The sequence below is a fragment of the Lotus japonicus genome, chromosome 1 (genome assembly GCF_012489685.1).
Source record: "Lotus japonicus ecotype B-129 chromosome 1, LjGifu_v1.2".
In the NCBI taxonomy this organism is placed as follows: domain Eukaryota; kingdom Viridiplantae; phylum Streptophyta; class Magnoliopsida; order Fabales; family Fabaceae; genus Lotus; species Lotus japonicus.
This window is the reverse complement of record NC_080041.1, coordinates 60,888,375-60,915,498: the sequence shown is the minus strand read 5'-3', so window position 1 is coordinate 60,915,498 and position 27,124 is coordinate 60,888,375. Positions and strand designations below refer to the sequence as shown.

Genomic DNA, 27,124 nt, shown 5'->3' with positions numbered 1-27,124 from the left:
CTACAGCGGGGGCTGTAATTATATTGTAAATTAGTTCTGTTATCTTTCGCATTAGAGTTTTATTTATTTCAGTCTTGTTTATATTATCAAAAAAAAAAAAAATAATATTCACGTTTTTCCGCATTAAGTTTCTTTTTGGTTACTAAAGTGACGCCACCGAAATCGGGGTGTTACATTTAGTGCTTTCAAACTTGTTATTCCGTTCATTTGAATTCTTGTCGATTTTCTTTACTTGATGTAATTTCCAGTTTTTCGACTTTCTTTGTACTTTGTCCTTTGTTTAATGAAATTCAGTTTCCAGTACTGTTGAATATTTGCTTTAAGTTACAAACTCAACCCTTGATACTTGTTTGTCCAAAATCACGTTCCACACACAACACTTTGGCAAGATGTCTTCCCAAAAGAACCCCTTAATCTTAAACTTTTTCAAGTCGAATTTGGAGAATGTTTGTTTTCAAATATCACTGTAAACACACCGTAAACACCGACTCACCCCTTAGTTGTGTAACTTTACACAACTAAAAACTTGTGCACCATAGATAAATCCGTATAGAGAATGTCACTTTTCCATTATTTTACAAAAGAGGAGTTTCAATAGTAAGAACGAAAAAATTCCAATTTTCCATTCCCTCGCAACTTCCTCGTTCAAAAGTACCATGAACGACTCGTTTCCACTCAGTCACTCGCTCTCTCTTCTCTCCACCGAGTTTCCGAGTTCGGACTCAGCGTCATATTTGAAACCATGAACCTGAGCTATGAACAGAGGTATAAACTCGGCGTCAACGTCATCCTCGGTGAGATTATGCCCTTTCAATCTTCATTTCAGTGTGTTTGGTTGCTCGGATAATCTGAGAATTTGATAGAAAAATTGGGGTTTGTGTTTTTTTTTCTTTGGGAATAATCGAATTTTGTTAGAGAGAAGATTAATTTTGTATCAGGACATCATCACTAGCTTCGTCAATTCAAATGATTAATTTGCAAATGTCTTTACTAAGTCTTTGAGAGGTCCTAGAATTAGTTAGGGTTAATCCTCTACTTGGTCCTTGTGGTTGTGTGGCCGTCTGAAATTAGTCCCTCCCCGGAAAATTTGAAAATCTAAGTCCTCGCGTTTGGAAAGTGTGTGGAGCAGGTCCTCGCCGGAGTTGGGAGCTCCGGCGAGTGATGATTAGGCTTGCTGACTAGATAAATTTTTCTGACGTGGTATTAAAAAAAAATTAAATAAAAAAAATTAAAAAAATAAAAATAAAAATCCCTTAATTATTTAACTTACCCTAATTAACCCTAAACACAAACTTAATCCTAATTAACATACTAACAAGCCTAATCAGCAAGCCTAATCTTCATCCTCTTCATCTTCTATTCTTCATCTTCATAAAAAACCAAGAACACAAAATCATGAAAATCCAAACCCAGAAATAATCATAAAAAACCCAAACTAGGATAACAACAGTAAAAATCCAAACTTGTTTCACGACATCACCAACCCACCAATCCCAACCCCAAAATGATGATGATGATGATTAAGTTTGATGAGCAAAGAACCAAACCAAAATAGAACCAAATCAGCATCTTCTACCCCATTTTTGCATTGAACTTGCATCAAAGCCACACAAATCCCAGAATCTGAAGCACGCAGCAATTCACACCATCGTCGTGCCTCCATCGCGTCTGACCCACATAGCTACCATTGCAGCCCCTCTCGCGTCGAAGCTTCTTCTCCCCTGATTCCTCTCTTTCTCTCAGATCCAAAATTTACTTAGGAACCAACCAACAAAGAGAACACCCATTAGGCAGCACCTCCGCCCTCCTCTTCTCCTCCTCCTTCTTCCTGAACTGGTGGAGAGTTTTGCAGATCCGTCCACATCCACTCAGAGTCGATCTTGGGCATCGATCTGAGTCTGAGAGTGAGGGAGTCTTCCTCTGTTGATTTCCAACTCGAGAGATCTAGTGCGTCAATTTGCTGAGTTTGATTGTTGTTGTTGAGTTGGATTGCATGTGGTGGGGTGGGTTGCGATGGGTTCTGGGTGGGGGTGGGTTTCATGGGTGGGTCGCGGGTGAGGGAGGGATGACCGGGTTCAGAAGCTCTGTTTTGGAAGAAGTAACGGTGGGTTGCGGGTGAGGGAGGGTTGCGGGTGAAGAAGCTGGAGCAGGAACACAGATCTGTTGAAGGAGGTGATGAGGAAGAAGATGATGTGATGGAGAAGATGAAGATGATGAACATGGAGATGAGGAGTAGGAACACGGATGTCTTTAACTTCACCAATTTTTTGTTTTTGATTTTGGTAAATTGATTTTGTGAATTAGACTAGGGTTAGATAGTTAATTAGATTTTTTTAGTTAATTGGATTAATAAATCTGAATTCTATTTTTTTTTTTTTTAAATCCACGTCAGCGTTTTTATCCCAGTCAGCGAGCCAATTCATCACTCACCGGAGCTCCGGGCTCCGGCGAGGACCTGCTCCAGACTTATTGCAAACGAGAGGACCCAGATTTGCAAATTTTCCGGGGAGGGACTAATTTCAGACGACCACACAACCATAGGGACCAATTAGAGGATTAACCCAATTAGTTATATATGTAACAAGCTTGATGCATAAAATTTATGTGTTCCTGCTTGAAGGGAGTGTTAGATACATTGTAAAGAATTATGACTTGACTTCATGAGGATTAAGAATGATGCAATGACTTTATGAGCATTGAGAATGAGATCTTCTTGAGAATTTAGAATGATGACTCAACTTTTGTTGGATTGATTGACACCAGGTGTGAAGCTTTTAAACTTATCCCTCTTAAAAACTTTTTGTACAATGCAAAATTAACTGATCAAACTGTTCAATTAAAAGTTCCTAAGGAGTATATCAAGGTTTCTAAATTTCAAACAGATAAAAACTAATGGATACTTCATTGATTATATTACTTTATTTCAATGTATAATATGTTTTTTAATATAAGTAAATTTTTATTATTAGATTATTTGCCTGAAATTTGGTATAGATTCAAGAGTTGTATTGGCTCAACTCATTCTACAAAAAAGTCATTAAGTGGTGGAAATGTAAAAGTTTGACACTTGATGTTAATTGATCCCACACCTATACAGACATATAAACATATGTTATCACATAAAGTTCGTGTTTGATCCATTTTAAAGATATCGAGAAGTTTTACATTGGTTGCCGAAGGCTTAACAGAACATTCTTCCTTTACTCAGGCTTAGGACGCAAGCGTAGGAGGAGTTTCCCTCCATAAAGTTATTAAAAGTAATTACACAGATGTTTGTTTTGTCAAGTTACCGTCATACCTCAATGGTGTTATTTATGTTTGGTGATGAAAAACTGTTTTAATGTCAATCAGAGTAGATTGATATGTGAATACAATAATAGACGTTGTTTCACATTTCTTTGTAACAAGGAAGACACAATATTGAGTTTGATTGTTGATAAATGTTGTGTTTTTATCTTTGTTATCCTATTATGAAGGTTTAAGATTAGGTGGCATGATATTATTTCTGAAGTGATAATTTTTAATCATGTTAGTGATCATAATGTTTCCTTTGTGCAGGGGATGAGGTAATCTACTCTCTTTAATTCTGTATCACAGCCTATGTAATCTGAGGTTTTTTCTTGTGGAATTGGTATTACAGTTGTACGAAGTTCACATTTTAAAATTGTTATTATTTGAAAAAAATTTCTGAGTTATTGTCATTATTATGTAAAACCAACATATACCCAACAGAGAGGTACTTCCACGCTTCTTCAATATCATATGTTTTGAGAAATTGCTACTTACTGCCATAAAAGTTTCAATATCACACATTTTATGAGTTAATTGAGGATGAATTCGGTTTTTTTATTTTTTATTTTTTATAAGAGAGGATGAATTCGGTGAAGACATGTAAAATCTTTTGTTGCTTTTGAGATACCTAGTCACGTTTTTTGTAATTTGTCTCATTTGTTGATATACAAAGAGCAGCAACAGCATTATCTTAGAATGGTTAACTGATATGCAGTGCACACACTTTTAAAAATTTCTTGAGTTTTGACCTTCTCTATTTCAGCAGATGCAGAACTGAAAATGAGGTTAACAGTGGAATGCAAAATATGTTCCCAGATTTGTTTATTTTAATGTGTTTGTGTATGAAAATTGTCAGATGGGACTTGGAAAGACTTTGCAAGCTATCTCCTTTTTAAGTTATTTAAAAGTGTACCAGTTGTCACTTGGGCCATTTTGTAAGTGAAGTGAAACTTTGATTTGATAAGTTATGCTTTTTTTTTCTTCTTGTAATGGGTATTCAGATAAAAATACTTATTTCTTTTGCTGCTCTTTATTTTACATATTACAGTGGTTCTATGTCCTTTAAGCGTGACAGATGGTTGGGTGTCAGAGATAGTCAAATTTGCCCCTAAACTGGAAGTCTTAAAATATGTTGGTGATAAAGAACACGGGCGCAGTCTACGCATGAAAATACACCAACATGTAACAAGGCAATCATCAAAACTTAACGTGAGCGCATTATATTTTCATGGGCTCATTGAATCCGGATGGCTTTGCTTAAAGTGCTATGTTTCTTTAGTCATGTGAATGTCTACTCATGTTGTTATGGTCAAACTTTTTGGCAGGTCATGTTGCCTTTTGATTTGCTGTTAACGACATATGACATTGCCCTGATGGATAAGGATTTTCTTGCGCAAATACCATGGCAGTATGCAATCATTGATGAAGCTCAACGACTTAAAAACCCATCAAGTGTATAGTATTAAATGCATATATATTAGTGTTCAATTTAGAGTATGCTTCTGTATGTTCAACTAGTCTAATCACTTTCATGTGAAAGAAGCAATAGTCATATGTGTGATCTACTGATCTTTGTTTCTTGGTGAGACAATTATTGGTTGAGTTGAGACCAGGCTAACTTTGCGAAAAAATTGAAAATGGGACATGATTAATGCAAGATCTGGAAAGCTTATCAGTATTCATATAAATATTTGTATATTATATCAGCATTTTAGGCTTACCAGATACAAAACATGAATTTCAGACAGTTGAATGATGAAACGTTAATATGTCGTTTGCCCTGAGATTATCGTCTGATTGTTAAAATTCTAAAACTTTTATCAGGTTTTATTTAATGTTCTCAAAGACCGCTATATCATGCCAAGACGGTTGTTGATGACTGGCACGCCTATTCAGAACAACCTTTCTGAACTGTGGGCGTTGATGTATTTTTGCATGCCATCTGTCTTTGGTACACTGGATCAGTTCCTTTCTACATTCAAGGACATCAGTGATCTTACCTCAGGTCATTTTATCATATTGTTTTATAATTTTGTATCATTGTTTTTTTTTTTGTTTTTCTAGAAGATTGCTGCACATTTATAAAATGAGCTCTCTACTACTGACCTTGATCCTTTTGTTATATAGTAATGTAAATGGTTTAAAGGTTTTACGAAATTAAAAAATTTCCTTTTTAGCTCTTGCATTCTTTCTGCAAAAATATTTGAAGAGCCTGGCCATAGGATGGAAGGTTTGTCATCCAATTGAGTAAACTGTGATGATCCAAAGGTGGATTTATTAGAAGGGAACATAATTACTTCTTGCTTTTATCCTTTTCTAATTTTTGCAGTTTTGTTTATGAGCAGTTCATGATTCTCCAAAGGTAAAAGATCGACTTCAAATCCTGAGAAGTGTATTGGGGGCCTTTATGCTTCGACGTACCAAATCGAAGCATATGGAATGTGGAAATTTAGTGTTGCCACCTCTCACTGAGACAACTGTGTATGTTGTATCTTGTTCTACTTAGATAGTCCCTTGAACTTTTTATTGCAATTATTAAGCTGTAGTTTCTAATGACTTAAAGTTGCAAAGCTGTCATACAGAATATTGAAATTCTATCTCATGACAGGTTAGTACCCCTTGTCAGCCTAGAGAAAAAGGTCTATGTGTCAATATTGAGGAAGGAACTTCCTAAGCTACTTTCACTATCTTCTGGAACATCAAATCATCAATTAGTCAAGCTCTTGTTTCTCAGTTTTGCTTTTTCCCTTCATAGTGCTATAGCAAGTTCTGTAGTTCCATTATGCCTGGTGGCAGATACCAGATTGATTCATATTCATTTCTTCGTTTATTTTAAATTATGTTATTTAGAAATTTGCATCATTTCATTTTTTCAGTTTTTTTAGAGATTTAAGAAAGTATTATCTTTCAACTTTATCATTGTTTCTTGGTATTTCCAAAGAATGGAATGAGGGAAAGCATTAGTGGAGGAGTGACATGTTTCATGTATTTTAATAAAGGGCAATTTAGTTAAATGCAACTATGTTTTTCTATGATTGAGGCTATTTAATAGTTTTCATAATATTATTTTACCTTAAGTGGCAGATAATTTCAGTACATTTTCTTCTCATTAAATAAAAATAATATTTAATAGCAACTATTAATTTTGGTTTTAAGTATAGTTCTGTTTTATGGAGTAGTAATTAAGTTCTTAATTTCCTGTAAGGTGTATTTGGTTGGATTTGCTTAGAGAATGAAAGTGTAATCATGTGAATCTTATGATGTGCTTCCATTACTATTTCTGTATTGGATTGAATTTAAATCTGTTCATATTTGATTTATTTTGTTCTATATCAACTTCATATCATGATTTTCGTATTTGTATCTTTTAGCTCTGTTAATGGTATATATGATTCACTTTTCTAGGTGATACAACTGAGAAAAGCATGCAGCCATCCATATCTCTTTCCAGGTATTGAGCCTGAACCTTATGAAGAAGGTGAACATTTGGTTCAGGTAACTGCCACACTTATGTTTATACCTGATAACTTGGGAATTATCCTACCCGAGCTTTTAAGACGTATAATCTCTGTTAGAGCAAGTTCAAGTTTGATATTGTACTCCAAATTGGGTGTGAATATTGCATCTGAAATTTTAGAGTTGAATGAATTGATTTCAGTGCATCAATCTGAATACAAGATATATACACAAGTCACTATTTTAGTAAACTAGGAAAATAAACGATCCCTTGATTTAATAATCACACAAATCTGTGCAACCTCCCCCTTAAGCTGGTGAATAGTTGTTTTCCATACCCAACGTGGATACAATCTTCATAATGTTGCAGTTGCTGAATCCTATGGTGAGGATGTCTGTAAGTTGTAAGCTTGACTTGAGAGGACAAATATTTAGGACATACATTTTAAGCCACTATCTAGTTTTTCCTCGATAAAGTGCCTTTGTACCTCAATATGCTTTGTTCTATCATGCTGCACAAGATTATGGTCTATGCTTATTGCTGACTTTATCACAATAGAGACTTGGTGGTTCTTCCCATTTGATCCGTAAATTTTCCAGAATGATTTTAAGTCAGAGGAGCCTCACCTTGTACCATTGCTCGGAATTCCGCATCTGCACTAGGCTAGGCCTCTACACTTTGTTTTTCACTTCTCTAAGTCACTAAATTTCCTCAAAGAAAGGAAGAATACCGAGTAGTCAACCTTCTGCCCGCAGCAGTTGACCTTGCATTGTCAGCATTTGTGTCGGTTTCATGTGTTACATTTCCATTCTTTATGAATAGGATTCCTCGTTCTAGAGTTCTTTTAAGGTACTATACTACTTTGTGCACTTTGCACATACCTCATTTGCAATGTGAATATTGGCTAACAAGGTCCACTGCATAGGCAATATCAGGCCTGAATGAGACAAATATATAAGTCTAGTAGTCTACCCACTAGCATGCATCTCTCTATCTACTACGACATCTTCCTCAGCACTTCCAAGCTTTAGTGTTTGAATCAATGGGTGCTGGCAGGTTTGCAAGCTGTTTTGCCGTTGTCTTTGAGGGAATCTGTGATATATTTCTTCTAGGATATGAAATCCCTTTCTTGGAGCTGTCCACGTCATTTCCTAAAATATACTCAATCTTCCCATGGCCTTGATCTCAAATTCCTTGTCCAAGCATTGACTCTATAACTGCTACTCCTTTTTATCATCTTCTGTCAACATAATGCCATGCACATATACCAACACCATTGTTACTCCCCTTGAAATTGAGTGTTCAATGATCAATTTATATGTCCTTAACTTTGTTTTAGTCTATACAATGCCTTTATCAACTTATACACTATTTTAGCGGCAACATTTCTTCATCATGTTCCCCTAGAGGCGTATCCATATAAATTTCTTCATCATGTTCCCCATGCAGAAAAGAAATTTTCACAACAAATGTTGTCAGTCCCAACCATAGTTGGCAAAAGAGATAGTAAACTGGGTTCACTTTGGCAACCAGAGCAAATGTTTCCCAATAGGTAACTTCCTAGGTTTGAATTAACCCTTTGACCAGTAGCCTTGCCTTGTACCTCTCAATTGATACATCTGAAGGTGTGAAAAACGACTAGAAGGGGGGGGTTGAATAGAGTTTTGAATATAAAAACTTTCCCCTTAAGATTTAAAGTAAATCTTTTCGGTTTATCTGAGATAGATGATGCTGCGGATAAAGATTGAGAGAAGAGAGAAGCACACAAGTATTTTATCCTGGTTCACTTGATAAATCCCTCAAGCTAATCCAGTCCACCCGTTAAGGTGATTTCTTCATTCTTAGAATGAAGGCAATCCACTATTCAGAGTTTGTTACAACTGCACTAGCAACCTGTTCAGTGACTAACAATACAATGAACTAGTAAAAACTAAGATTCACTCTCTTAGTATACTGACCTAACTGGTCCCTTAAGGAATCACCATTAAGATACACAGATCCTAGTCTTCTTAAGGATACTGACCTACCTGGTCCCTTAAGGAAAAACAAACAACTGTTTGAGGTTGATTTTTACAAAGGTTTGCTTCTGAATAAGCTAAGTGTAAACTAAATAAGAACAGATGAAGAAAGTGGAGGCTTGAATCTTTTCTTGTATTGCAGCTCTTGGTTTCTCTCACTTTATCTTTCTTCTCTTCTTCAGCCTTAAATAGTCCAAGGTGCAAATGATATTTCCGTTGAGAAAATATGACCGTTGGAGGGCATTTCTAGAACTTTCAGAACCTGCTGTGGCTGAACCTTGGTAGGTAGGCTTGTCAAATTAGTACACTGCTCTTGTACTTCTTGATAGTGACATTTTCCTTTAACCATTGACTTCTGATCTGACGATGCTTTATGTTGGAACTTGTGAAGCTTGGTGATCAGAGTCAGAGGGAAGCTTGGATCCTCTGACCTTCGTAACTTCTGCTTCTGGACCTTCAGAGCCTCTGGACCTTCAAGGCCTCTGGTCTTTCAGAGCTTCTGGACCTTCAGAGCTTCTGGTCTTTAGATCTTCTGATCCTCAGATCTTCTGATCTTTAGATCTTCTGATCTTCAGAACTTTTGATCCTCAAATCTTCTGATGAATATATCTTCTGGTATCCGGATCAGAACCTGTTTGTCAAAACACTCAAGGCAAACGTTAGAGTACCATAATTGTTCATCCACAAATAAATACTTGTTATCATCAAAACATAGAGTTGTACCACATGACCAAATCTTGATCTTACAACATCAACCTTGTATTTTCTTGCATGCACCCACCTACACCCCATTGATCTCTTCCCTTTTGGTATAGATGAAGGGAGATGAGGGGCCAAACTAACAAACCAAGTGTAGATTTGGAATAGGGAGACCGAGGCTGTTAGACTTAATTATATTAGGATTTAATTTAGGAATCTATCTTTATAGTATCTTTTATATTAGGATGTTATCTCTTATTCTAGTAGTATATCTTATGTATTTCTTAGGGATTAAGTTATTGATATTAGGACTAGTTATTATAAATAAGAGTGCCCTCCTTAGGTTAGAATCATGGATTAATTTATTGAGTTGCAAAGGGAACTAGCCCTATTGAAGAGGAACCAGCCTCTTGGTTCTGAAGAGGAACCAGCCTCTCAGTTCCAATTATCCCTTTTATTTAATATCATTCTTTTATTCAGAAAAATACAAAAAATATTCCCTTTTCCCCTATTTTCTCTATCGTTTCTCCACGTTAGGATTTTCGGGTCCTAACAATTGGGAGTCCTCCTTGAGTATGCCTTCTTCTTCCACCGAAATACTAGCAATGGTTTCCCCTTCGGTGTTAGAAGGCAGGGGGGGCTTGGGTGGGGAGAAGCCTCTGGAGTAAGGGATTGTTCTTCAGCAAGGCAAAATTCTGAATCAATTTCCCGAGCAATCTCCATGGCACACAACAAAGTTGTAGGATGGAAAGAACGCAACCTAAGACGAACCACCAGTCTGAGGCCCCGCTGAAAACACTTCAACAACCGCTCTTCAGAAAGATCAGTAAGATGGGCCATCACAGCTTCAAATTTCCGCACATAAGCGTCAACAATACTGCTTTGTCGGAGAGTGTTCAAGTTCTTGTAAACGTTAGCACGATACCCGTAAGCAAAACGTTGAAGCAAGAGGGAGATGAAGCGATTCCAAGTGAGATCAAGATCTTGATAGCAGCAACAATAAAACCAATTAGTGGCCTTCTCCCCGTCCATGCTAAGGAAAGCCAATTGCACCTTGGCTTGCTCTTGCAAATTGTGGACCTCAATTGTTAGGACCGGAAAATCCTAACGTGGAGAAACGATAAAGAAAATAGGGGAAAATGGAATATTTTTGGTATTTTTCTAAATAAAAGACTGATATTAAATAAAAGGGATAATTGGAACTGAGAGGCTGGTTCCTCTTCAGAACCAAGAGACTGGTTCCTCTTCAATAGGGCTGGTTCCCTTTACAACTCAATAAATTAATCCATGATTCTAACCTAAGGAAGGCACTCCTATTTATAATAACTAATCCTAATATCAATAACTTAATCCCTAAGAAATACAGAAGATATACTACTAGAATAAGAGATAACATCCTAATATAAAAGATACTATAAAGATAGATTCCTAAATTAAATCCTAATATAATTAATCCTAACAGAGGCCTGGAAGTTAGAAGTTCTGATTGTAGGAACTTCCTGACGGTGCTGCCATGCACAACAGAACTGGGCAGCGCGTGGGAATGTGTGGCCAGAGCGAGGAGGTGTGTGAGAAGGCTGATGGACCTCCACCACCACGGAATGGCTGATCAGGCTGAGGCAAGGCCGGTGGCGGGGTCGGCGGCTGGTTTCGACCGCGACTATGGCCGGAAAGGAGGAAGAAATGATCAGAAGTTACTGTGGAAACCTACCGGAATGAAGCACGATAGTGGATGAGGTTCAAAAACCAAAGTTGAGACACAATTTCCGATTTTTTTTGAACTGATCGACAATAGGATTACAAATTAGGATTACCTCTCGTCTGGCTCCTGATACCATGTAGAAAGAGAGAAACAAGAGACATTGGAGTTAATCTGTGTGTTTTAACTACACTACCAAGTGAGTTATATATAGTGGGCACAATAAATAATTATACGATAGTTTCGCTATTTGTACCTTATTAAAATGATTACGAGATATGTTCCCTATTTCCATTATTTCTACAACAACTATTCCTTGTAACTACTAAAATGATTGTTATCTATCTTCTTTGTTTTCCCTTTCATTCTTTGTTTATAGTACTTAATGGAAAAAAACTAACTGCCCTAGCTGTATACTAGACCATAGGGAAGACCTTAATATTGATTATTGTTTGTAGTTGTCAGATTTCCTTTTACGTAAATATACACTTTGTGCTTACACCATTATTCTTGCATGCCACAAATTTATTAATGTTTGCTCTGTCAGGCCAGTGGTAAACTGCTGATTCTCTTCAGAAGCTACATTATTCTGGACACCGCGTTCTTCTTTTTGCTCAGATGGACCCATACACTAGACATTTTGCAGGAAAGATTTTTGATACCCATGTATAGATTTCCTTATAGTATTAGTTTAAGTAGATATATTGATGAAATATTTTTTTTATTTTAATATAGGATTTTTTGGAGTTACGGAAGTATTCTTATGAGCGTCTTGATGGATTAGTTAGGGCTGAGGAGCGGTTTGCTGCAATAAGAAGTTTCAGCAGCTCATCAGCTAATGTGGGCTTGAATTCTGGAAATGACCAAAATGGAGCTTTTGTCTTTCAGATCTCAACAAGAGCTGGGGGAGTTGGCTTGAATCTTGTGGCTGCTGATACTGTTAGTTTTGTCTAGCTTTCAAATAGAACCTGATTGCCGATTCTTTTCTTTTCTTTTCTTGTTTTTTTTTTTACTTAATTTTGGTATATATGATGTGTTGCTTGTCTGAGCTTTCCATCTGTTTACACTTTACATCTCCTTGGTTTGCAAATAATCAAAACAACTAACTTTTCATTAAATAATAAAAAACAACCAAGTACAATGATAATAACCATCAACGAAGTTCCCTAGGTTTCTGTACTCCAAGATAGACATAGTATGACTATGACCCCAAACATCAAAAGAGAGTAAATAGAGACAACTCAACCGCTAACTTGATCAAGAATAAACACTTCAGGTATGTTTCCCTAACTAATATGAATCACATGTTAAAGTAGACAATTTGGATAGAGCAACACCACACATTGAAGCTTGACAAGACAAGATGACTCAAGTGTCACAGTTGGCACCATCCAGGCGAATAATGGTTATTGGCGAGCTCATGTAGCTGGTGAAGACGGGAGGTCGTAGGTCACTGGAAATAGGTCCCAAACATACCATGCAGGGACACGTCGCTGAAGAGGGTAGGGTTCAAAGGAGGTCAGATATATAGGGAAGGGAGGTTGATAATGGCTGCAAATAAAATGGTGATGCAACGCACACGTGTTGCCATATGCTATATCTTATGGAGATGCGTGAGGGTGCAATTAGAGGCTATTCAAGCTAACTACTTGGAGACTATTTGAGCTAAGACGGTTTGGGGGGGGGGGGGATTCTGATAGGGGGTGACCACCAATCATACATGTATACAACCGACGTTGTTGGAAGAAGCCAAACGCAAGCAGCAGCCCAGACCCAGGATCAGGCGCAAGCAACCAGGGCTGCCCTGACCCAGATCCAGGCACAGGGACCAGCAGCCAAACACCCAGGGAAGGGGTGCAACCCATCAGCCAAACAACCCTGAATCGTGAAAAGATGCAAGGCAGGAATAGGAACACTACCTGTGAATAATAATAACTGAACCAGTATGTCTATAACGAACAGTTTGATTGTTAGAGAGTAGTTATGCCTGAACAATTATGACTGTTGGGAGTAGTTATGACTGTTAGGAATGGGTATGTCCAATAGTTATAAATAGGGGGGGTGTCTGTTGGTTAATTCATTCAGAAAATTTTGTAATTGGTCCTTGGGAGAGACTGGCTCTTGAACACTAGTACTTGTGTGACTATCCACTATCCAGAGAGAACTCCTCTCTACTTTTTGTAATCTATATCTTCATCTCTTAAGTTCTTATCAGATTGGGTTTGAAGAGGTACTTTTTGTCCTGGTTGTCACTTGTCAGCCAAAAAATTTACTAGAGGTGGTGGGATTGAGGTCCAAAAAGAATCTGATTTTGCCAAAATGAGGACAGAACAAGGGCTTGAAACTAGTGATGAAAAATAATTTCCGGATTCCCCCCCTGTGAGACCCAAGATTTTAAGCTTAGAATAAATTAGTGAAATTCCTTATTAACGAATAAGTTCGATGTATCGTGAAGGGAAACCTGAACGAGAGTTTATTGGATGAAATAGATTTATGAAGGAGAAGGTTCAGGAAAAGTTCAAGGATTGTATCAAAACCGATAAGAGTTATAGCACGACTAATATTCGCCTAAGCCTAGGTCAAAGACACTAGTAAATAGCTAATTTACACTTTAGGACGCGATGGAAACTAATTCCAAAAATCTTCAGGGAAATGTTAGAATTTCTCTTATTCGTCTATAAACAAGTATTTCGATGCGAAACCCTGGAATGTACGAACGTCAAATTCCAATTCCCGGAAGTTTGCCGAAACGGAATCCCTGATAGTTCAGAAACCCTAAAATCTACGGACGATGAAGACTTTTTCTATTCGGAGCTTCAAACGAAGATTCCACACGCGTACACCCATTTCTCTTGATGTTTCCAATCTTTCTTCAGAAGGAAGTTTCTGCATCCGAGGTCAATATCATAAAGTGCATTTTTAATGCCGGTAAGCATTAAAAACAAGCCTCGAAAACCAAAAATCATACTGATATTTCTTTGAAGAATTAGAAGATTCAGCGGGAAGAATATCGTGTCTAAAATACGTTGGAATCGGTAGGAAAAATCGGAATCGCGAAATAATCATTTTTCCGCATTTTCCAAATCCTATAAATAGGTGGAAAATGAAAAAAAAACAAAAAAATTCTCACCTTTGAGAGAAAGAGGCCGAGAGCTTGAGAGGAGGAGAGGAGAAGTTGATTTTCGCCGTTTCTTGCCCGATTGCTTCACCGTTCGTTGCTAATCGAAGACATCGAGGTATAGTTACTATCCCTCACTTCTGATCGTCAGATCTGTCGACTTTTTCTATGTTTTTCTGAGCTCAAAGTTTGGAGCTTTTTGTAAAATTGTCCAAATAGCTTGATTTCTCTGTCTAAACATCTTCCCTACGTGCCCAAGAGCACTTCTGTCGGATTAGTTTTTCCGTAATGTCGCCGGAATTCCGCCGGAATCAATTTTTGCATCAAATACCCATTTCTGGGCAAAGTTTCGTTCTTTACGCTTAAAACTGACGATTGAGCTTAGTGCTAGTAGGATTAGTCGTCATAAACGTCGTTGTTGACATTCCCATCCAATTTGTTTTTCGAAAATTCAGTTTTGAAATTCTGAGCTAAAAATATTGACCAAAATACCCCTGCGACAGTTTTCAACCCGATAATTTTTCTGAGAGTTTCCCTGGCCTAGATATCGCCTAAGAATACCTAGGAATTGATTTAGATCGAAGAAAAAGTTCGAAAACCCTATTTTCCATAGTGGCCGAAACCTATTTGCTTGGGTACCGTGTCCAAAAATAATTTTTGGGTCTCTATGACCTGAGCCATTGCGTAGCTTTTTCATTTGTGGAAATTTTGGCGCCGGTTTCGTGTCATTCCGAGTTCTGTAGCTCGAGTTATGCACGTTTTAGCGAATAAAGTGTTTTTGCACAAAACTTGAATCGAGTCAAAACTCATCCATTCGGGGAAAGCCCTTCCATTCGTGCCTAAATGTTGTGCTCTGAAGCTTCTCGAGCTTTGTCGAACATTAGTTAGGATTGTTTCGACTGTATCGACTTGTGTTGATTCATTATTGCTTTGTTTGCTCAAAGGTTCAATCGTGGAAACTTTGGGATTGACTGAACAAGCTTGTGAGGGAGATCTACACCGCGAGACTGGAACAACTCGAGATAAGGGCAACTCTCCTAGTTATTAGCTATATGATTTAGGCATCGATAACTTCGACCTGTTTATTGCTTTTGATTATGACTGTTGTACTGGACTGGGAAAATGATTTCTGAGGCTTCGGCCGTTGTGAACTGATAGAGGCGTGCGTCTCTGTTTTCTGGAGGCTTCGGCCGTTTACTGGTTTCCGTCTTATTGTTTTATAGTGGATAGACCTGTTCTATTCCTTTTAATTGCAAAAGTGCATGAATCTTGTCTTATGCCCAAACCTTATGGATATATCGACTTCGAATGCGGAGTGTTACGAGAGTTAGCAAGTAGGATCTGTCGGAAGGACTGTGCTACTGTTGACATGTAGGATCGAGGCTTTCTCGGGAAAGGAAACTTGGGGATAATGGGGATCTTTTGACTTGTTAGATTTCGAAACAAATAAATGCATAAGACTTGATTTGAGAATAAATTCCATAATGAATTAACTCCAGATAGAACACTTTGAATGATAAACATAACCCCTTTCGAGGAAGACTTAGGATATGAAATGAGTTCGAAAATAGGAAGGGACGAAGATCTGAGGTTCGAGGAAAGATAATGATTCGAGTTGTGAACATCATGAAGAGGAGCCGTTATGAGTAGAACCGCCATTAAGTGCAGGTGTTACTCCTTGTTGTGAAGAGATTGGTCAATGGACCGACGTTTACCTTAGGGAAAAACGATAGAGACATGAACCATAGCTAGACACGTATCCGGGTGAGGACGAATCGTGGTTTGCTAGCTCTTGCATACCTGCATGACTTGATTAAGGGGCTTGTCCTTAATCCTATTAATTATTCTTTGATTAAGAGGTTTGTCCTTAATCATATTATTTATCCATCGATTAGAGAGGATGGACCTTAATCGTATTGTTTACCCCTGGATTAAAGTGGCTGGACCTTAATCCTATTAAGTACTCTTGATTAAAGTGGTTGGACCTTAATCATATTATTCGTTGTTGGATTAAAGAGGATGGACCTTAATCCTATTATTTGCTTATGGATTAAAGAAGATGGACCTTAATCCTATTTATTGCTTGTGGATTAAAGTGGCTGGACCTTAATCCTATTGTTGCTATTTGATTAAAGTGGTTGGACCTTAATCATATTATTTGTCCTTGGATTAAAGTAGTTGGACCTTAATCCTATTATGTGTTAGTTGATTTTGAGGATTGACCTTAGTCATACTATTTGTTATTTGCTTAAGAGGTTAGACCTTAACTCCTATTACTTGGATCGATTAAGGGGCTAGTCTTTGATCCTGTTATCTGTTCGTTGATTAGAGAGTATAGAGCTCATCGTGCTAGATGATTGACCGCTGAGTCGTGCGTTTCCATTAGTGATACGTGACGCTCCCCTAGCAAGGAAATGAAGATACATCTAGGCGCAGGCGGCGAGTGATGGACTGATAACTTGACGTTCAAAGGATAGAGAACGACTTATGCTGTGTCTAATTATTATTCACACGCTATTTAACTATGCTAAATCTAGCTAGGACTTATATTACATTACTCTAGGAAGTTGACCCTTTCTGCCTTGTTTGCTTTGTCTGTGTTTGAGCGGTCGGCAAACTGCCAGGCCCTAATAGGTGTTGCTTCGAGTAGCTGTTGATTGCTGCAAGGAGGTGATTGGACTGTTTGACGAGAAGATTTGCTTGGAGTGAGTGAACCAACCAAAGACTTGTAAAATAATAGTTAGATGTAAGGCTAGAGCCTTGGGTAGAGAAGCTTACCGTCATTGGTTGAAGCTCGTAAGGAAGATTGTAATACTTACTTTGGTCTTGGGTAGGTTCCGATGCATTACTCTTCTGCGAATCTCCAGTGAGGGGATTGTAGGAAGTATATTGGACTTAGGGTGTCATCACATTTTGAACTTTGTTGTCGGTTAAGATATTACTTCACTGTATATTTTATACGACTTGAACATCCGTCGTCACTCACGGGTGCTTGCCTTGTCAAGGCCGGATGTAAGGGTTTGGGTAAGAGTATACATATCAGGTTTTGGAAATGTTTTGGAAAGAAAGCAAACGAAAAAAAATATACCCACTTTTATTAAATCCTTGTTGGAAAATAATTCCATTTTTTTTAATAGGTTACTAATTGTGACCCTCAAAAGTTGGGGTGTTACACCCCCCCCAATGGGCAGTGTGTCTGGTATGTTGACTTGCATCTCATCAGACTCTGGATACCATGAAAGTGAAAAGAGAGACAAGTGATGGAATCTGTGTCTAAACTACACACTGAAACAGAATTATAGATAAGGAATGTATAACTACTACAAAGGAATAGCATTTTGGCTACTATTCACATAAGGGTTTTTATTCAATGTGATAGGGTGCATCATAAGGAACTTTTGTTGTTACTTTTTGGTATTTTTATTTGGTGCAAATTGAAGTCTTAAAAACTTTTAGATGATGCTTGAAAAGTTTGTTTTTGTATTTTTTTGTATTGACTTTGGTTGTGTTTTCTGGAAATAATTTCATTTTATTTATTTATACCATATTTAATTATTCTTGTAATAGATGACATTCGTTAATTTTTTTACATGGATACTAATATTGATAGTATAGATGGATGATAGCCATAATTTTATTTGACTATATAGTTGAAATTAAATATGAAATTGTTCTATACTATTATTTTGATTATTGGGGACACATGATAGGCATAATTTTATTTCACTATATAGTTGAAATTAAATATGAAAAGTTGACAAATGAATTTTATTTCTAAAAGTAAGGGATATTTATTAAGACTTAATTATAAAAATTTAATAAATTAGACACATGCAACTACATGATTGGAAAACTTGATGAAATGAATATAAGGAACTTGATGTAAGTAATTATAATTATATTAGTATGAAGTTAGTTCTCGAATTGTAATCTATAACTACTACAAAGGAGGGTTTCTATGGAACTATTCATTCCTGTTCATGGAGCTTCTTTTTATCTTTTGGTATTTTAAAAATATATATAGTTTACTTTTCCCCTTTTTTTTAGAAAGACTATATGATATATTTGTTTGTAGCTAATTAAGGTTACTTTTTAATTTTTATGCTACTTTTTCCACTCGAAAGAATTGAGGTTACTTTTGATTCTACTTTTTTCATTCGAAAGTTGTCGGAATTACTTGCAATAGAAATAACTTTGTGGGGAACTTTTTATAGGAAAAAGTTGTGCTAATGTGATGTGTGCTATTTGACCCCACCGTATGGCAATTTAAGTGTTTGATTTTTGATTCACTACTTGTTTAGGACCACATTTTAATCCTGACAACAAAGACACACGGTGCTCCTGAAGATGAAATTCGTCATGCGGGTGACCTGGGAAACATAGTTGCTAATGCCGATGGTAATGCTTGTTTCCGTTCTCTTTTTGTTTATGCTTTCTGGACCTGTTTATGCAACATTTGTTTTTTTTTTTTAATGAAATGCAGGAGTCGCAGAGGCAACAATAGTGGATCAGGTGCTCTTTGTAATTTGTGTTTTAATAATAGTTGTTCTTTTGATGTATATTTTTTTTCTAACCATGGTTCTTATGCCTCTGGATCTGAATTCAAATTAGCTAATCGTGTTGTTTGGCATAAAACATGCAGATTCCACTCACTTGCTCTAGTGCAGTCATTGGGAGAACCTTAGTGGTTCACGAACTTGAAGATGACCTTGGAAAGGGTTAGTTATTCCATTTTAAATATTTATTTGCCATACAATTATGTACTGTAGATAAAATTACTGCCACAAGCTTCAGCATTTGTCATACTGAAGTAAGCAGTAGATGAATGAGTACTTATCCTAAGGAAGGAATGACTTGTAAATGAAATTGGTTGTTCATTTTCTTGCTGACATTTCATATCTCGCATTGTAATTGTAGCCTTGTATATTAAGTTTGGTGTGTTAATGTAACTGAGTATTTTTACTTTGGCCTCATCTGCATTTGCTTCTAATTTTGCAGGTGGGCATGAACTTAGTTTGAGCACTGGAAATGCTGGTGGAAGATTAGCATGTGGTATGAAAAAGAAGAAAAAAAAACTGAAACAGTTATTTCCTTTTCATATTCATCCATTCTGACATGATTATATGTTACTTGATTTATTCTGTGATGCAATGTTTGAAGATGAACAATTTTCTATAACTGATTTATTTCCATACTCTATAAAGTACGATGATTTCCTCACAAACTGGTTTCCATAAATAATGCACAGGTTTATATGAAGCAAGCTCTGTACGTATGTAACTTTCAAAAGTTGTGCATTTAAGAGCCAATTGCTGAGTAAACTAGGTTTCCATAAATAATGCACAGGTTTATTTGTATCAACGCGCACCGACGTCCCCAAACGCCATCAAAACGTCGCCGGGGTGAAGGAGGCGCCATCGGCACACCACAAACCAGGTCGCGAGTTAACCAAGCGTACTGTTCCATTGAAGCAGGTGGCACGAGGCTTGTTTGTGCAGCAGGATATCCAACAAATTCACTTTGATAAAGGAAAGGATGAGACCGTGCCATCGGAAGTGGGGGTGAACGCCAGAAGCGGGAACATGACAGAGATGGGTGGTGCGGTATGTGCGGAGGCTGAGGAGGGTGAAATTCAGGTGGATAAGCCACCTGATGAAGCACATGCACGTAATTGAGAAGTATCTCCCTTCTTGTTTGCACCACTTTATACTTGTTTATGCTGAGCCACAAAGAAGTAACAGTGCTCGCATGGAATGTCCGTGGTGCAGCAAGCAAAGGGGTGAGGAGGCATCTTAGAAGCCTCATTTGCAAACATAAACCTATGTTAGTATTTATCATGGAGACTCATGTGCAATTCCAGAAGGTGAAGCAATTTTGGGATGATATGGGTTTCAAAGCATTACATTTTGGTAGAAGCTCAAGGACATTCCAGGGGATTGTGGTCTCTTGTGCCCACACAGACCCCTCTTAGTTTCACCATTGTTGAAGTGCATGCCCATGCTATCACAGTGGAGATCAAATCAGCTCAGTGGTCGTGGTGTTGCACAGGGGTGTATGCTAGCCCCGTTCCCGCTGTGCATCGCAGGTGTTGGGAGTATTTGTGTTCTCTTCGCCACCGTCTTAGCTGTCCTTGGATGCTTGTGGGCGATTTTAATGAATCCCTATTGAGCTCTGATCAGCGAGGAGGGGTGTTTTCTTATGCCAGGGCTACGTTGTTTGCTGATATGATTCATGCTTGTAACTTGGACCCTCTTCATACCCTTGGTCTAAGGTTCACCTGGCTCCGTCGTAGAGGTGGACTACCAATTATGCATAAAAAGCTGGATTGGTGCTTGACAGATCAGGAGTGGAATATTCGTTTCCCTGATGCAGTGGCAGAGAATCTTACCAGGATCCATTCTGATCATTCCCCGGTCCTTGTCAAGTGTGGGGTTGTTTCTTCTCCTGTGGGTTCCCGACCGTTTCGCTTTGAGGCAGCTTGGCTTACTCATGCGGATTATGATCAGGTGGTGGCGAGTACTTGGTGTAACAGGGCAGCTCTCCCTAGTAACTTGATGGCAGTGCAAGAGCGCTCTATGGCGTTTAATAGGGAGGTGTTTGGGAATATTATTAAGAGGAAGCGCATCCTAGAAGCTCGTATTAGAGGTATTCAGCTGAGGCTAGATCGCGTGGATTCTGCTTTTTTATCTTTGCTTCATAATCAGCTTCAGGTCGAGCTTGATCAAACTCTAGCACAGGAGGAGTTGTTATGGTTCCAGAAGTCCAGGGAGTAGCAGGTTCTTCTCGGAGACCGCAATACGAGGTACTTTCATGCTAAAACTATCATCCGTCGTAGGAGGAGTAAAATTTTTTCCCTAGCTTTGCCTTCTGGGGAGGTTTGTATGGATGAGCAGGTGCTCCAAACTGAGGCAATCCGATTTTTTAAAGACCTGTTTTGCTCACCTTCGGCGACTAGACCTTCCCTTCGTCCCCTTTTTGCGTGCCCTAAGATGGGTAATGAGCATGTGGCGCATCTTGTTGCTCCTGTTACAAAAGAGGAGGTTTGGGAAGCTGTGTCCACTATGGGTTCTTTTAAGGCCCCAGGGCCGGATGGATTCCAAGCCATCTTCTTCAAGTCTTGTTGGCATACGGTGGAAGATAGTGTTTGGCAGCTGGTTAGAGATGCGTTTGTCACAGGCTCCTTTGATACCTCTATTTCGGAGACTCTTGTGGCCTTGATCCCTAAGGTTGATGTGCCTGGCTCTTTCCGTGATTTGCGTCCCATAAGTTTATGTAATGTCCTCTATAAAATTGTCACGAAGGTCCTTGTTCTTCGCTTGAGACCTTGTTTGTAGGATATCGTGGGGCCGTTGCAGAGTAGCTTCATTCCTAGCAGAGGTACTTCTGATAATGCCATCATTTTGCAGGAAGTTGCCACTTTATGAGGTCAAAAAAGAAGAGAAGCAGGAATGTGCTTTTCAAGCTAGACTTGGAGAAGGCCTACGATCGGGTGGACTGGAGCTTCTTTGAGGGCACTCTTAGGGACTTTGGCTTTCCTGTCCCAATCATTGGTTTGATCATGCACTGTGTATCGTCTTCCTCTCTTTCTCCTTATTTGTTTGTGCTTTGTATGGAGCGACTGACTCATATGATTCAGCATGAGGTTAGCGTTGGAAGGTGGAAGCCAGTCACCATCTCTCGTGAGGGTCCAGGTATTTCTCACCTTTTCTTTGCTGATGATGTTTTGTTGTTTGCCAAAGCGGAGGTATCTCAGATAAGGGTACTTCAGTCAGTGCTCGATGAATTCTGTCATGCTTCTGGGCTTAAAATTAATTTTGCCAAGTCCAAGGCAATGGCTTCCTGGTGTGTGGATCGTGCTTTAAAGGATAGGTTGGTCTCGATTACCACTATTCCTTTCACTGATAACATAGGGAAGTATCTGGGATTTCCTATCCATCAGGGTCGTGTAAAGAGGGATGATTTTGCGTTTATTGTGGATCGGGTCACTTCTAGACTGTCCTCTTGGAAGGCTAATTTATTGAATAAGCCGGCTCGCCTTACTCTTGCCAAATCTGTGTTGTCTGCCATTCTGGTGTATGTGATGCAATTAAATTGGCTTCCTCAATCTGTTTGTGATCAAATTGATGCTGTTGTTCGCCGTTTTATTTGGGGGAATGCTAATGGCACTGGTATTCCTTTAGTTGCTTGGGAAACGATTACGAAGCCAAAGCGGCATGGAGGGCTTGGTATCCGTAGTGCTCGGTTGAATAATGAATGTGGCTTTGTTGGGAAAAAAATTGTGGAGTTTAGTGCAGCGGCATGATAAGTTTTGGGTCCGGGTGGTTGAGGATCGCTACCTTGCTGGCTCTTCTGTGTTGTCTCATGAGAGGAATCAGGGGTCGTATTTCTGGCAGTCCATTCTGAAAGCTAAGAAAGTCCTTAAGAATGGTTTTAGCGTGCGGTTTGGTAATGGGAGCTCTTCCTTTTGGTATGATAGCTGGTCCCCTTTGGGCCCTCTTTGTCATAGGGTCCCTTTTGTGGATATTCATGATATGGAGCTTAAGCTTCAGGATGTCTATGCTTTAGGATCTTTTAATGTTAACCTGTTGTATTCTGGTCTCCCCCCGGATTTATTACAGTACCTTGGCAGCTTTCAGCAGGTGTTGTTTGATGAGGATACTCCAGATTGTTTGATTTGGTCCCATAATGTGAATGGTGACTATAGCGTCAGGGATGGGTACCGGTGGTTGGTGGATCGAGATCAGGCTTCGCCCGCTGTCCCCTTTTGGCACGCGCTCTGGAAGCTTCAGGTTCCGCATAATATTCAGTTCTTTGCTTGGCAAATTGTTCATAATGCCCTACCTACCTCTGAGTTTTTGTGTCGCCGTCATATATCTGGTTCTGGGATTTGTGGTCGGTGTGGCTCCGCGATTGAGACTGTGGTTCATTGCCTGCGGGATTGTCCGACTTTTCTTCAGGTTTAGCGGGGGATTGGTTTTGTGCTTCCGGCGGCCTTTTTCACGCTACGGGATTTTCAGGATGTGTTGCATGAGTTCGAGGGGTTTAGCCTGCTTGTAGTTTTGTCGACAGCTTGGACAATTTGGAAAGCTAGATGTAAGGCCTTGATTGCTGGTCAGAATCTTGAGGTCTTTCAGGTGGTGCGCGAGGCTCGTTCTCTGTGGGTGCTGGTGGCCCATGTCTTTCACCGTTCAACACCCCCTGCTGTGGAGCGATGGGTTAGATGGATCCCTCCTAGGACGAGGCTTCGTTTCTCTTAATACTGATGGCAGCTCGATTGGGAATCCAGGTCCCTCTGGGTTTGGAGGTGTCGTGCGTACCTCCCAGGGTTCTTGGATATTTGGCTTTGCTGGTTTTGCAGGTGTTGGTGATAGCCTTCGTGCGGAGTTGTTGGCAATTCTTCGGGGTTTGACGTTGTGTTGGGAGCATGAATATAGGAGTGTGGAGCTTTTCACAGACTCTATGCTTGCGTTGGGGCTTTTGGCTTCTGATCATCCCCCGTTTCATCAGTATGCGTGCATAATTAATGGCATCAAGGGTCTTCTTCGTCGGAGTTGGGTTGTCCACTGTCATCACTTGCTCCGTGAAGGAAATGCTGTTGCTGATTATTTGGCTAAGCTTGGAGCGTCTTCTACGGCCACTATTAGCTTTTGGGATTCTCCTTTAGCAGGGGTCATGCCTGCTTTGCGTGCTGACGCCCTTGGTGTCGCCTTCTTGAGGCAGTAGTTTTCTTTCTGTTGTTTTTCTTTCTTTGCTTCTTTTATCCAAAAAAAAACTAGGCCTTGATTATAGCACATGCATACTATCTACTGCTAAATTGAATAGACATGATTTACTGACATGTATAATGTATATATTACTAAATGTTAGTATGGACATAAATGATATAGAGAAATGATGACTCGACGAGGTTTAGAAGATCATTATATGCATGCTTTTAGACGTGTGGTAAAACTGTGGTGTTGTCCAATTAAAATAAATAACATATCTCCCATTTCCCATTTTCTTGCCTCCTTAGTTATAAAATATTTGCTGGAATTTAAATGTCACAAATATCACGCTGACTGGTCTCAACATCCTGCAATTTAAAAGTAAATTACAAGCTTGAATAATCAAATCTTTTCTGAGAGTTGATTGATTACTTTTAAACTTAACAGAGATTAACTATGAAGCACACTTGCAATTTGCCTCAAAACATAAGATTCAGTATGAAAAAGCTTTTAGATGCACTTTTTGTTGATCATCATCTTTAGAACATTGATTATTCCATTCAATAGCTTGGCAATGGGATGGGTAGGCCGTAAGGACAAGTTTTTGCTCAAGTAAAACGTGCCTTGCATCCTTAGGATTTAAATCCTAACCTATTTTGCTAGAAAAGTTTAAAAACCTGCACTGTCTCATGCCGCATTCATGAATGTTATAAATTATATTCACACATAGCTAATCACAATCTTAAAAATTAATCTATTAATTATTTCATATAAACTGAAACAAAAGTTAAGAAAAATAATTGGTAAACAAGTGAAGGTAAGTTAACGTAATTGACTTTATCAATTATTAATATAATAACCATAATGATAAGGGGTTCAACCTGCCCCCAGCAGGGTGGGTACTCCTGGGTCAGGGTGAAGTTGTTAAGCTTATTTGATATTCCAATTATTAAAAGTTGTAGCTGATTTATATCTCTGCAATTTGTATACTGTTTATATCTCAATATCTGTGGACCCTAAACTTTATGTTTCTCTTCTAATGATAATTTGGCTGTTGTGCTTGCTTGTTTGCAGGTGTGGGTGGTTTGACTCCAACATAAATGCAGCAAATGCTTTTGTAGCAGTCATGTTATGTGGATGTTTGCTTTCTTCGGTTAGTCATGTTTTAAAAAGCATGATCACCTACTGTTACTTGCTTTATTCAGTTAGCCATGTAAGCTATGAAGCTTAATGCATGTTTGGAAATGTAACACCCCGATTTCGGTGGCGTCACTTTAGTAACCGAAAGTAAACTTAATTCGGAAAAACGTGAATATATTTTTTTTTGATAATAACTAAGACAAGACTGAAATAGATAAAACCCAAAAGCGAAAAACAACAGAACTAATGTACAATATATAATACAGTCCCCGCTGTAAGTAACAACCTCGTCACGAGTAACCTCCAGTGACGGAAAGAAAAGTGTAGCGCCCGAAGGCAATATGTACAGACTGAAAGTAAAGGTGAAGTGTCCGCAACACCATCCCTCAAACTGAGAATAAGCTGACCCAATGGCCTGAAAATAAGACCTCCTAAGTCCAACCAACTCTCTGTGATTCCCGTAAGGCAACCACACAAAAAGCTATAGGCGGAACTACCCTGTCCCCCAAAGAAACAAATGAAGCAAAGACTGTCAGAGCTAAACTCTACTCCTACACTAATCCTAACTCGAGGAGCTCATACCAACACTCAAAACTATGTGCTAGCATGATCGTCGTCTGAATCAGAATCCAGGACGACCTAGTCTAAGTACACCATCCGTCCTCCTCTCGCTACCGCAATGCGCTCCTGTTCCAGTATCTCAACTCTAGTTCCCCCCGAAGGGTGAACCATCATGATCTAGTCCGCCGTGGACATCTGACAAAGGGCGTTTGTCCGCCAAAGCACACACAGAAGACGCGAGGGTCAACTCCAAAGAATTATGTAAATAATAACATCGATAGATACAGATAATAGAATAGCCACTTAGGCTTATAGCTAGGGATAACATCCTAGGGTTACATATTCCATAACGAACATAAATGACAATAAAAACACTTAACATGTTCCAAATAGGATTAACAAATAACAATCACATTCGACAACTAAGTCAGTATGCATGTTGCATGAAATGATATGCAGGTTAACCCAGTCAACCAATATGCAATCCGGAACGGATGGACATCAACGGATCAGCCCTAGCACCAGCCACGGTGGGACCATTTCGGCCCGCGTGCCTCTTATTCCAACGACAGCGGTAGTCAGATCAGCCGTAACCCGTAGGTCTGCCATTTCGGTCTGCTACAAGAGACGTCTACAGACGCTCTTACACGGAAATCCGGGTCTTATGACCATTTTGGAATCCGACGAGGTCCAGAGTACGTCCTGTGTTAATACCTTATTAATGTTGCATGAATGCAGGATGATTAGACAAACAACGTCTCCGAATCTCACTCGACACGTCGCCACGTGTTCATGTAACACCCCGATTTCGGTGGCGTCACTTTACTAACCAAAAGTAAACTTAATGCGGAAAAACGTGAATATTTTTTTTTTTTTGATAATAACTAAGACAAGACTGAAATAGATAAAACCCAAAAGCGAAAAGCAATAGAACTAATATACAGTATATAAACAGCCCCCGCTGTAAGTAACAACCTCGTCACGAGTAACCTCCAGTGACGGAAAGAAAAGTGCAACGCCCGTAGGCAATATATACAAACCAAATGAAAAGGTTAAGTGTCCGCAACACTATCCCTCAAAATGAGAATAAGCTGGCCCATCGGCCTGAAACAAGACTTCCTAAGTCCAACCAACTCTCTGTGATTCCCGTAACGAAACCACACAAAAAGCTATAGGTGGGAAACTACCCTGTCCCGAATGAAACAAATGATGTTCAGAGCTAAGACTCTACTCCTACACTAATCCCATCTCGAGGAGCTCACACTAACACTCAATCCTACATGCTAGCGTGATCGTCGTCCGAATCTGAATCCAGAACGACTAAGTCTAGGTACATCCCCCGTCCTCCGCTCGCTATCGCGATGCGCTCCTGTTCCAGCATCCCAACTCTAGTTTCCCCCGAAGGGTGAACCGTCGTGAACTAGTCCGCCAAAG

General features: G+C 39.0%; 1 protein-coding gene across 1 annotated transcript; it reads left to right on the top strand.

The window, feature by feature from the left end:
* Positions 1-742: 742 nt before the first annotated feature.
* On the top strand, positions 743-25,252 carry LOC130740722 (probable helicase CHR10). The gene is made up of 15 exons (XM_057593404.1): positions 743-794; positions 3,559-3,566; positions 4,148-4,226; positions 4,340-4,500; positions 4,617-4,745; positions 5,116-5,296; positions 5,637-5,772; positions 5,900-6,062; positions 6,697-6,786; positions 11,900-12,103; positions 18,584-18,680; positions 18,766-18,794; positions 18,925-19,000; positions 19,281-19,334; positions 25,064-25,252. The coding sequence occupies exons 1-15, from the start codon at positions 743-745 to the stop codon at positions 25,087-25,089; spliced, it is 1,485 nt and encodes a 494-aa protein (XP_057449387.1). The 3' UTR covers positions 25,090-25,252.
* The last annotated feature ends 1,872 nt before the right edge of the window (positions 25,253-27,124 follow it).

Coding starts and splice junctions, on each gene's coding strand:
- LOC130740722 (XM_057593404.1), top strand. CDS start 743: ATGAACCTGAGCTATGAACAGAGGTATAAACTCGGCGTCAACGTCATC. Junction 4,501..4,616: donor GGCAATCATCAAAACTTAAC/GTGAGCGCATTA, acceptor ACTTTTTGGCAG/GTCATGTTGCCTTTTGATTT. Junction 19,001..19,280: donor TGAAGATGACCTTGGAAAGG/GTTAGTTATTCC, acceptor CTAATTTTGCAG/GTGGGCATGAACTTAGTTTG.